The 13,210-nt window shown below is 42.7% G+C and overlaps 1 protein-coding gene across 1 annotated transcript in view; it reads right to left on the reverse strand.

Moving 5' to 3' along the window:
- LOC136686236 (astrocytic phosphoprotein PEA-15) overlaps positions 1 to 13,210 on the reverse strand; it is a 61,047-nt gene that overhangs the window by 37,774 nt on the left and 10,063 nt on the right. The window contains exon 2 of the mRNA XM_066659871.1: positions 4,808 to 5,049. Within this exon, the coding sequence (XP_066515968.1) occupies positions 4,808 to 5,049 (242 nt within the window). The remainder of the gene's footprint in view (positions 1 to 4,807; positions 5,050 to 13,210) is intronic.

A 13,210-nucleotide genomic window follows, 5' to 3' on the forward strand; every position in this document is an offset into this window, starting at 1 on the left:
TTATCTGTACACCTTCAGCGTTGATAGAGGAGAAGCTGGTTGGAAAAATGGAGCGCTGGAGACAGGGCAGTCAAGGCAGAGGAGGTTAAAGTGTCTGTCAAAGAACTTACAATGAGAAAAGACCAGCAGAAAAAAGGACTCTGCTTTTGAAAGAAAGTTGTCTGCTGTTTCTGGGCTCTGACAGTCGTTTGCTGAGTCAGTGTGGGGAGAGTGAATGCCCAGTGTGGAGAAAGCGAGAGAGAAAAAAAGAAACGGATAGAGGAAGGGAGAGCAAAGGAAAGGGGCGGGAGAGTGGGAGAGACTTACTGGTTTAAGTTTTCGGTAAAACAGGGTTTACAACAACCGCTTGACTCGCTGCCTGAAAACAATCCCAGCCACAAAAACCCTCTCCAAACACACACAGAGAGAGAGAGAGAGAGAGACAGGATGTAGAAGGAAGGGAAGCGGTTTGTGCTGTGCTGCCCATTTTCCAACAGGATCAATGCAGCATAGGCAACTACTCAGGCCACTGAAACACACCCTTTCACACTTTAGTCCCAAGAGATGGGAATACAAACCCTTTCACTTGCATTCAACATGTTTTCTGAATCAATTCTGGCCAGATTTGTGGCAATCAAGTAAACAGCTAACAGAGTCGGCTGGGGCTGAAAATACTCTGGAAAACAAAGAAGTGGGATAGATGTTAAGATGAGTAACGATGCTTCTCTTTCATTTCCTGCGTTTAGTCACTGTGGAAGAATCTGGATGAGTCTCCATGCTGTTTTCTGTTTCAACTTCACTCGAGCAACTCCTTTTGTCACTTATCGATTTGTCCTTTTCTGTTAGCACTGTTCCTCATATTTTCTGGCTGGCTGGCACAGGTAGCATCTCTCAGACATTCTCTATAATTGTCAAAATGATGTGTCCTGAAAAAGGCTTCGAAAATATGTTGTATCTGTATGCCACAAAAATACAGCACCCATGGTACAATTGGATTTTAAGATTGTACACTCCATTATGGACCAAGAGCTGATCTTCGTATCTTTAAACACACCTTACAATAGCCAAACCTCTTCTTATTACACTTACCTTCTCTAGGTGAACCACGGTTTTTTAAGTTTGTATATTGTTATCAACGGCATCACGATAGAAGCAGAAAAGTAATGAATCCAGTGCTGTACCAAATCTGCCCTGAAACTGCAAACATTCACATTATGAACTGTCAGGTCGTTTTACAGTGTTTTCCTGTGGTTCTATTGTGGCCTACATTTTCATTTTATTTTAGATTATTTCAACCTAAAAAAGGAAGTAAAAGTAAACTAAATCGGTTTGTTGAACTGTAATAAAGACTTTGTAAATGGTTAATTAAACATTCCCATTGCCTGGTGTCACACAAAGTGACATTCATTTTTCAGGTTCCTATTTTTGCAAGTTTAGGAGCTTTTAAAGAAGAAATATCGACCGCCGCGGGTATCTAACAATCATCAAATGTTCAGTGTTTGTACCAGAGTCAGAAATCACGAATATTATCGCGTTAAGTTTAGTTTTACTGCTCAAATTTACAAGTTGTGTCGCTAAACCCACCGTAAAGATTCAAATTCAGAAACGGTGCACATAGCTTCAGCTGCTAATGTTTGAATACCGAGAGAAAACATACCAGAGCACTTCAGAACAAAGACTATTCCGAAAAACTGAGAAAAACGAGCTGAAATAATCTCCGTGACTTACTGTGGAGGCTAAAAGCTGTGGAGCGATGCTGAGGTTAAACTCGGTCCGTATTCTTCTTCAAACTCGTCGCTTATTCACCACCAGACCCGACCAAACAAAGTCCTTTCTACCTCAGAAGCGCCGAAAAAGGTGTAAAACGTCGATAAGGATGCAGCTTATGGAGAAATGCGTGTAGAAAGGGTCGCGAGAGGACGTCGTGAACGCTGTAACGGCGTGTGTTCGGCACCACGGTCCGGCAAAGTTACTGCGCGTGTCCGTTAATCGTCTCGCCGGTGTGAGAATGGAAACGCCTCTCTCTCTCTCTCTCTCTTTCTCTCTTTCTCTCTCTCTCTCTCTCTCTCACACACACACACGAGTTTAGATTCTTATATCTGCCCTCGTTACTGCTATGACTTCTGCATTAACGGCTGTAACATGCCTCCACATTAACGTTAACCCAGCAGCCTCATGTTTGTCATTCCACCAACACACCTGGTCCCCACAAACCCCCAGCCTCTCTCGACCTCTATTATTTTGTTGTATCCACCTCAGTTTAACCCTTTTACCCCAAAATAAAATGTTTACAAATTATTATTATTATTATTATTATTGAAACACATTATCTCCACATGAAACGTTGAAATGCTGCGGCATTTTGTTTATTATATTTGGAATATCATAACATCCTCACACTCTGCTAACTGCTGTAATTCCTTACACACAAACCCCTCCCTAAATCCTACATCCAGGGGACAGTAAATACAATACGTAAACACACATTTAATCTGGGTTTACTATACTTGTGAGGACCTAACACCAAGATTAACCTGCATTATCAAACGGGAGTGTTTGTTCTGTTATTTTGTCCAAATAATGTGTAAATACAAGACATTAATAGTTTGTGTTGGTTCCTATTGGAGTCTATCAGGAAGAAATGCTCTTTTGATTAATATCCATACGTTAAAACTTCTAATATTTGACGTGTGACAAGTGACTGATTACAGCCGACTGTTTTCTAACTCGATGTAAGTGTCTTAGTGGTCTGTGATGGTAACAATTAGGTCAAATCCCATTAGGAAGTCTTAATCCCGAAGTTTACACTGGTCAGTTGGGCTGTCATTGTGAGGACATTCCTCGCTGCACACACATTTTTCGGGCCTGATGTCACAGGACTATCCGGTCTGCTAATCCCTCCTCTTTTCTTCTCTATCCCTCCATCTACAGCCCCCTTTCCCCTCTCTCTCTCTCTCTCTCTCTCTCTGTTTTTCATTCATTCACCGAGGCTTGAAAGCCGCCATATTAATGTAGTGTAGGGCGCGTTAATCCGGAGAGGAGCAGGTTAATGAGAACGTGAAAGAGACCGCGTATGGAATGCTCTGTGTTAACTGCAGTTCTCTTTACAGCCACAGCGCTTGGATCTAGGGTTTACAATAACCTTTTTTTGTGTGGTCTACATTATTTCTATTCTTAAAATGCCGACGTCGACCTGATATTCACCCTTAAATAACAGTCTGTACATGTAAAAGTGCGTTAAATATGAACAGCTACAGACACCATTTTGTGTGTACTATAAGCCATTTTAACTTATACTGCACTCTTTAAAGTCTTTTCAAACAGTTACTAATATAATGACCAGTGGTGAAACCACGCTAGGACAGATAAAGCCCCACTCCACATGAAAATGGCTACTGTAAATTGCTTTTCCATCTGTTTCTGATAAGTGTCCCCAGTTAGCATGTGATGCTAATCTCAATGTTTACATTAGATTATGTGCTAGAAATCTATAAAGCTTTTGTGCAGAGAAACGTACTGTGAGTTAAAATCAAGTGTTATAAGCTTTTCGGATTTGAGTGTTCCGAAGTCCACCTTGATTCACACAGCCAAGGTTTCTTACATCACAAATCTAAGGAATCAATAACAAGTTAAGATGTGGGGCTTTTGAGTGACAAGTGAGAGGTGGGGTGTTGGTTGGACACTGAGGTTGGTAATAATTACATATTCGTAGATCTGTGTTTACTAAACGAAGGATGAAAATATTATATTATGGTGTTAATGTTAGTTGTTCTCCAATATGTGACATTCTACAAGTTGACGGTCTCTGTTTGTGTGTGTGTGTGTGTAATATTTTATTCCAAGTCTATTCCATTTTGGATCTCTTCGACTGCGCCCTGACCTCAGCTGCTCACTGAAGAGAAACAGAGATGCCTCCATCAAGAGCCAATATATTCCCACCTCACATGACCAGCTCCAAAAAACACAGCCACAAAGAGGCTCAGAGAGGAGGATACAGGCAGAGACTGAAAGAAAAGACAGAAGAAAACGAGTCTGTCCTCAGGACTGGACAACACATAATCACTGTACTGACCAACAGAGACACTGAGCCATTTGTTATTGTAATATTCAGACCAGCTCTTTTGAATCTTATCAGCACAACGGCTGCATGCAAATCCTATTGAATCTGGTTCTGGGTGGAAATACTGTCGGACGTTTTTTCTTTCCATACAGAGGAGGGAGGTGGAATATGAGAGAGAAGAGTAGAAAAGCATAGATAGATAGACAGACAGACAGACAGATAGATAGATAGATAGATAGATAAATAGACAGATAGATATATAGATAGATAGATAGATAGATAGATAGATAGATAGATAGTCTTTAATGAATTGCAGACAATTTTTGTTGGCTGAATATAAGAGAAATTTCAGGAGAAAAAAATGACAGAGTAGGTGTGTGTGAGAGAGAGAAAGAGAGAGAGAAGCTTGAGAGCTGAATTTAATAAAGTGCAGGCTACTTTGAGATTGTTTTTATTGCCCTAGGTGGAGGGGAAGGGACTGGACTGTGGTCATACTCAGATTAATTGAAGCTCTTGGGGCTCTTGGTGAACGAGAGCTGCTCCTTCAGGTTCGGATGGAGTGTCTAAACAAATGTGGAGGGCTGTGTTCACATTGTGCTGCTAAGTGTTTTTTGAGTTATCTCCTTTATACCAAGAGTATCTGTCCCCCTGTGCAGCACCCGCAGCATCTACTATTCCAGATACTGGAGCATTGCTTTCATTTGGACCTTAATGAGGTCAGATGCTGAAATTGGACCAGTTGTGGATCACAAAATCACTTCACCTTACCCTTAAGGTATTGGGTGGCGCTCCTCCTAGTCCTTCTATCCATGGGTTGTAGCCATGTGATTTGTTTGGCGTGGGCACCATATTGGGGATCAACTCACTGGTTTCAGAGCGCAGAAGGGAAAGATGATAAATTGATCTTGTACATAGCTCCTCTCGCAGCTCTGGAGAGAGTCTCACAGCAGGCAGAAGCACAGAAGCCCACTGCCTCTTTGCGTTCGGGGTAAAGGATCCCACGGTGTAGCCTAATGAGAAGAAAAAACCTTATCAGCTGTTAGCTATAATAGCATTTTGAACAGAGTGTTGAGAATAATATTATTTTGTTGTTACTGTCTAAATAATTTCAGATTTGGCTTAAAGTTCAATAGCTTTTCAGCTTTCCTTGTCTGAAAGTGTGAGTGATCAGTGAAGGAGTGAAGCTGAGGCCAAATCTAAAATGTTTCCTTACAACCTCTGTAGGGCATAGTGTAGGTCATAAAATAATGGATTCTGGGCTCACCTTGTGCGTTATATGTTAGAAATAACTTTTAATGAGCTATAAGTTTCAACCATTTTCCCTTCAAATTAGTGTCTAAGTACTGTCTGTGTGCACTGCATTATGTAGGAAACAGCTCTATTCAAAAACGTGATGTAGATAAATGGGTCAGGGATCCATACTTACATTCCTTTCTTTTTAATGTTTAAATGAGGCATGCTGAAAGAAACTATGAAATGGTATAAACACCACAGTTTTTTTTGAGCAATGAGCAGGTCCCCAATAAGGCAGCGGCTCTACACCGTGACATTACCTGCCACCCATGGATGCTTCCCTATATAAAGTTTAGCACCGAACATGGTGATGTTAAGCTCATGTCCACAAAGAGTGCACATTATATTGGAACTCACTAGTTGTAAGCAGTGACTAGAAACCTTTGGACATATAATGTATTTTTTCATTAATCTGTACATTACTGTGAGACCCTCAGGGTTGTGTTTACACCATAGGCCTACAGTAGAGTGCTTCTGCTTTATGTACTTTAGTGTTAACATCATTAGCATGTGTAAGTGTATACTCATGTAATCAGTATTATTCTTATTTCATTTCCATTCCACTTCCCCTCAGAATGCAGTGTTTTTCTGTTTATTTTTTCTTTATTGTGTTTGTAGCAAAGGTTGGCAGAGCCTGAGGTTTGTCTTGCTCTCACTCTAACACACATACGCACACATGAATCAGGTCAAGGACAAGTACACGCAACCAAAGAACAGCAAGGCTCTGCTCAGTTCATTTGAATGCAATAAACAAAGCTTAACACACAAGTTTTCATTTGTTTTTACATCGCAGAGACGCTAATGTTTTGAGTGTCATTGCTGCACACTGCACTTGAAGCAGCAAAACCACTCAAGTGCAGATACCACCCCTTGTGGAGAATCATCAACCTGCTAAACATGAGTGAATGAGTTGCAAGCCAGTTCCATGTTGTACTATGCATCGAAAAATTACCTCACTCTCCCTTGGTGGGTTGACTGGCCCTTCTTCTTCCAACATCATTCAACATAGAAGAGGCAAAGCTGTCATGTTTGTTCACATAGAATATCACCTCTGTCCGATTAAAAACGTGCATCCCCATTTTTGTGGGGTTTTTTTTCTTTTTAGTTTACTACATAATCTGAACACAGCAGTTGTGATGATGAATGGGCCAATAGAAATGCTCGGAATAAAATCAAAATAACTCAGAATAAAATCTATTTACATTGACTTCCATTACAGGTTTAGAAGGTTTTTCCTTTCCTTGTAAAGTTACTATTCTGGGAGATACTTGTTTTTCAGTGATGATTTATGCATATTTTGGTCACAATCACCATGTTAATGGGTGGAGCTAAACTGTTGTAGGCAGAGTGGCTGGATATTTTTATCCAATCAACAAAATGTGTCAGTGGACCCAGGGGTGACAGAGTTTTGCATTTCACCGAGATATATTTTGAAAATGTAACATAATTGTACTTGGTGAATCTTGCCCAGTCATGATTCCTTGAATTTGTGTGTGTGTGTGTGTGTGAAACCCTTTCCCATCACAAGATCAGCTCATTTGAAGAAGCCAAACTACATGAGGTGACAACCTCAGGGCGGGGAGAGAGAGAGAGAGAGAGAGAAAGAGAGGTATGTCCTTCAGAGAGAGAGAGAGAGTCCTTTCCTGTCTTTGAATCAGTGAGAGAAAATGAGAAATGAAAGAAAGGATTCACAGCGCTGGCAGAGATAAAAATATCTAATTAAAGTTCAAAGACAAATGGAGAGAGAGAGAGAGTGTTTGGAAAAGTAGTGAACGAGCAAAAGGAGAGGGAAAGGACAGAGAGAGATGGGAAAAGGGGGAAGAGAGAGAGTGACCACATGTCTCTGTGTCTCATCTGAGGTTCTAGAATGTTCCATTCCTTCTCGTCCTCATTCTGTGATGTCTCTGAAATGAACTACTTCTTGTGGAGCTGTGTGTGTGTGTGTGTGTGTGTGTGCACGTGTCTGAATTGTGAGTGAGTCAACAGAAAGAGAAACAAAGAAAATGCAGAGTCATTTTATACCTACCTCTTTCTCTCTCTCTCTCTCTCTCTCTCTCTCTCTCTCTCTCTCTCTCTCTCTTTGTCTGATACTCAACAGAGCTCTGTATTGAAGCTCTTATTTAAACCCACACTTTGTACAGCTCTGGTTTGAATCAGACCAAATGTTTGTGGACAGCTCTTCTGGAAAGGCTTTTTATGCTGGAACATTGCTGTGAAAATTCGGTTGCATTCAGCCCTCAGTGCCTTAATGAGAACAGGTAGTCATCCCAAAGTTATAAAAGGGTGCTCCATGACTTCAGAGAGAACGCAGTTCCACTGCCCCACAGCCCAATGCTGGAGGGTGTTATACCCTCTGACCTACACTCAGCATTGAGCATGGCGCTATTTGATTTACATCCTATTTTCAAAGCTCTTCTTTAATTTGTCCTGAAGAATGGTTTCAGAATGCTAACGAGTAAAAATACTGTAATAATCATGCCATATCTTCATCAGGGTTAAATACAAACAATGGGCTAAATTTAAACAAAAGAAGCACACCAGTGACTAGCAACAACAGCCTGATAAGGAAATTACTGAAACAAATCAGATGCCTGTTAATGCTGTATGCAAATGTTGACTCTGAGACACAAACACAGCAGGGTGATTCATAGCCTCAGTGGATGGTCAATGGTGACAATGTGTGTGTGTCTGTGTGTAAGTGTGCTGTTCCTTTACGGCCACTGAAAGCCTGCCAAGCCTCTACACACACTCACGGCTGCAGGTTCTCCTATGTCAACCCGCCACGCTAATAAGCTAATCAGTGGCCTTTACCAACCTCCAGTTAATTATGACTGTTCTCAGTTCATGTCATACTGTAATTACAGGCCCAATTAGATCACAATGCCTGGCTACGCTGGCATTCTGATGCCCTGCTTGATCCGACAGTTCAGTGAAAAAAGGGAACAAAACGCCTGCCACGGGAGAGAGATTTGTGCCTGTGTTTCTCTCAGAAATGGCTGAAAATCACTGTTCTCCAAGGCTTTGTCCACACATGCCCCAGGGGTTTTAAAAACATAGATATTCTGTGCTTTTTTGGTGTTTCATCCACATATAAACTGTGTATCCAGTCACTGAAAATGAGTATTTTGTAAGCTCAGTGTAACGTGAAGATGTTCAGAAACTGTTTACTGTGCCATCAAGTACACTGTCAGAAAAACTGTCCCTGTGGTAGTACCCTCAAGGGTTCATATGTGTCTTTAATTAAGGAACATTATTGCACCTTTTGTGTTGATGTACATTGTGTTGCTTAACAGCTCAATTGTGTTCTTTTGTTTTAGACAGTTCTAAAAGGAAAGATTACATATACTCCCCTCTCCTTCTGGAGAAGAGAATGTATGGTACATTTAAGGAACACAACTGGACTCTAACACAACTGTTGTACCTTTAAAGTCACATTTACATTGTGTGTACCTTTAGTGACCATAATGTAGCACTCTACCATTTTTCTGAGATTGTAGACGTAGACGAGTTTCAGCCTGTAACATCAAGAGCATGTGCAGTCATCTGCTTTGTTTACCTGAGGCACCTGTGTATGGAGTCCCAGCTGAGTCTAAAGAATGATTATACCTTTACGCCTTCATCTATCTGAACATCTGCTGGGACAGTGTTAGGAGTTGAAATGCTAAAGGAGAGGACATTCGTGTTTTGCAGAAGCTTTAGACGGTAGCTGTTTGGTGTCCTTTCATTCATTTGTTCATTGTCTGAAACCGCTTATCCGGAATCACTGGGTACAAGGCGGGAATACACCCTGGAGGGGGCACCAGTCCTTCACAGGGTGACACACACTCACACCTGCGGACACTTTTGAGTCGCCAATCCACCTACCAACGTGTGTTGTTGGAGCATGGGAGGAAACCCACGCGGACACGGTTAGAACACACCTCATAGACAGTCACCCGGAGCGGTCCCTGGAGCTGTGTGACTGCAACACTAGCTGCTGCGCCACACTGCCGCCCTTTTTGGTGTCCAAAGGTTTACAAAATTAGGTAGTCTAAAGGCCACAAGGAATTTGTACAGTTTCTGTAAAAAATTAAATGAGACACGGTAGAACAGCTAAACATGAGTCCAAAGCCACCATGCCCAAAGACAAGACTCAGTCGGAGTGGTAGGAGGCCATCTATCTTTGCAGGTGGGCAGCTGAGTGTTACTGGGCTGGGTTGGAGTAGTATTTATGATCAGATCTTGACTTCACAGATGCTGTGAGCTACCACTGTCAAGAAAATATAACCACCACATATGACAGTGTTGTTGGTGAGGTTGCCACGTATGTGATGTCAAATCAACACATGCAGTGTTTGTTGGGGTACAGTGGAATTCAAATGTGAACCCATGAAGACCTCAAGATTCAGCAAAAGACTACTTTTCTCCAGAAGGGGGCGGGGCCAACTGTAAACTTGATTTTTCCCCAAAAAACACTCTGACAGCAGCGTGTAAACAGAAGCTTAGACTGAAGCAAACACAAACACACAAACCACAGCGTGAACACCATGTTCAGAGCCCAAGGACCACTCGCTCAGACCCGCCCTCAGCCATCAGATCCATTAAGCCTGCAGTTGCCCGGCAACAAGATTCCTCCTCAAACGTTGCCTTTGATGATGAATTGTGAACATAACTCAAAACTCAACGCTTCCTTTCAGGGCCGTCACGCTCCTGGAGTTTTCACCATGTGGCACATTGTTAAAATCATATTCATACTGTGTGTAATATTGCTGCAAGTCCAAATGTACTTTCAATCCTTGACTGCACAGGCACAGATGAGGTGGGCTTCTCAACTTGTTTGTTAACTATTAGATTCATACATGCAGTTTTGCTATAGTAATTACAATGTAGTCATTTATTACAGTCCACGCTTAATACAATAAATGGCCCTCCTCTGCCTAACCACAGTGTTGTGGGGTCTGAGCTATCAAGTCAGATCTGGGCTGTTAATGTTCTCCTGCAAGTGTGTTAATCACATTGTGTTCGCAGCAGTTTGAAGAGCCTTTAGCCTCCTAAGTTGGTACTATTGTGTGATTTGGGGATGCCCTAGAAATGGGGGATATGGCAATGCCTAAATTAGGGAGAAGCCAGTCAAAAACAGACTAGTGTCGCATATGCCTGTGGGTGAAACAGGATCTAGGGACATTCAGTATTGCACTGGGTGCAGCTCTGAAATCTACAACCATAAGAGGGTTTATTCAGTGAATGTTATGTAGGCCTTTGGACACTCAGTGTAAAAAGTTCTGAAAGTATGGTAGCAGCACATTTCTCCAGCTTTTTGGTACCCCTCCAAGCATCATTTAGAAGCACCCTCCGCCTTGGTCATGTTCTGGCACCACCATCTGCCAACAGCTTGTCTAGGGACCAAGCACAGAGCACTCTGAGCATCTCTCAGAGCCCGTTTGGCTCCATACGGGCAGTGGGCGACGTGTGTGTGTGTGTGTGTGTGTGTGTCTTCACAACCGTCCCGCTGAGCAACGGGAGTGTGAGCGAGAATGAACGCCAGACACTGTGAGACATTTCAAACATCAACAAGACCCAGGGTGGCCCTGCTGCTCTTTGCACGCGGTCAGCCCCCACCCTGCAGCGAGGGTCCGGTCACTGCAGTACCAGACGGAGAGCAGCACCGCTACTTTGATGCCGAACAGAAGTGAAATGCCTTCGGTATTGATTTTTTTTCTTCTTTGAACCATCTGTTCATGGCTGAATGCTGAAAAAAACACAAACCTTCAAGAGCCACAGTTGCTTTTAGGAGACTCTGTCTGAGCACAACTAAAAGATTTAGACACTGTGTGGGTCACTGCTGGAATTCACCCTCGCCTCCATTTTGGGTCATCTTCCATTTTTCCTTTTGAAAACACCTGCTCTGTCAACTTTCATGAAGAATGGACCTATTATTTCATTTTCTTGTCATCTCAGAAAGACCTGGCCTGAGATACTATATGGTGAACACCAGATACAATTGTGTGAGCATCAGATACAATCATTAAGCACCAAATAAAGTCTGGTGAATACTATAGTCTACATCATGATCACCAGATACTCTAAAATGAGCACAGAATACAACAAAATCAGAAATAGTTAACACCAGATACTAACAAGATACTATCATGAGACCACCAAAGTATTGAAAGATTATCAAATACAGTAATACCTTTTCATTCATTCACTCATTGTCTGTAACCCTTATCCAGTTCAGGGTCGCGGTGGGTCCAGAGCCTACCTGGAATCGTTGGGTGCAAGGCGGGAATACACCCTGAAGGGGGCAACACACACACACACACACATTCACACCTACGGCCACTTTTGAGTCGCCAATCCACCTACCAACGTGTGTTTTGGACTGTGGGAGGAAACCGGAGCACCTCCTCACAGGCAGTCACCCGTAGCGGAAATTGGTCCCTGGAGCTGTGTGACTGCAACACTACCTGCTGTGCCACTGTGCCGCCCAGTAATATTTTTGTACTCTATCACTTAACTTACTCGCTGCACACTTAAAGCTTCCATGCTACAAGAAACAGTGATACGACAGATGCTTGTACAGCAAGATAACCAAGTGAACCGAATGCTCGCTAGGCTACGTAGTGGGCTACCTAGCTAGCTCGCTCGTAACTCAGATCTCAGCTGCCATCATAAAGCAAAAAATTGTCAGGGCAATGGCTCATATCTTGGAAAATTTGTAATTTGATTCACTTGTAAGTCAAGGTTTCACTGTATTATTAAGTGAATCAGTAACTTGTGCCCACCTAATAGCTTCTGGTGAAAGTGGGGAAAAAACCATTGATGTCTGTAAGTACAGGGACATAGTGTAGCAGCTTCCTGTTGTGGTTCCGGGGTTCCTCATAAATCACTGGATATTAAAACATAAATTTCTTTAAGCCTTCAGCCGGTCATCCACTGGCAATGGCCTCAGTCTTGCTGCAAGGTCAGAGTGCCAGAATGGCCAGGATGTGTTTTGCTGAAGCTTGCATTCTCCTAGAAATATATGCAGCGTGAAGCTTCTGTCTGCTCCCAGGTGCCACCACAGCCGAGGGCTTCGGCTCCAATCCAATCCCCCGAAGCACAGACGCCAGCAGGACCACTCCAGCAATAATCCCATCAAACATTCCGGATAAAACCAAAACCACCTCCACAAGTCACCCACACCATCTTTAATATAGAATACAGCCTCAACCCATCAGCCACAAGATTATAACCACTGACATGTGATGTGAATAACACGGATTATCTTGTTGCAGTGGCGCCTGTCGAGGGGTGGGATACGTTAGACAGCAAGTGACCACTCAGCTCTTGAAGTTGTCAGTGTACTCTGTGGTAGAAAGATGTAGAAAGAAAGAGACAGAGTGCACATGCCATGCTGACCCCTGTCCACTGCTAAAAGTGGACCATGAAGGAAGGTTCACTGAGGAATCATGTTTCTTTACATCATGCAAGTCCAGGATGGAAGCAGTGTGATGCTCTGGTCAGTCTTCTGTTCTGTTTTTGTTGTGGAAGTTGTGGACATTTGTTGTGGATGCTACTGTGATTTATTTACAGTGGCCTCTTTCAGCAGGATACCGCACCGTGCCACACTGCAAATAGTCTGTGGAACATTAGTTAAAGAGTTCAAGGTGGTGACGAGGTCCATCCATGGATACCCCACCTCACAACTTACAGGATTTATGGGATCTACTGCTAACGCCTTAGGGCCAGATACCACAGGCTTCTTCAGGGGCCTGTAGAGTGATCAGGGTGTTTTAATGTTATGGTTGATCAGTATCATGTGGACAAAAGTGTCTGGACACTTTCTCCCTCAAAGGACCTTCTGAAATGGAGGCTAGTAACGTGTTGAAGGTATTAAAAAGATTTCCCCTCTTTGGA

This window comes from Hoplias malabaricus, chromosome 2 (assembly GCF_029633855.1).
Source record: "Hoplias malabaricus isolate fHopMal1 chromosome 2, fHopMal1.hap1, whole genome shotgun sequence".
NCBI classification, from domain to species: domain Eukaryota; kingdom Metazoa; phylum Chordata; class Actinopteri; order Characiformes; family Erythrinidae; genus Hoplias; species Hoplias malabaricus.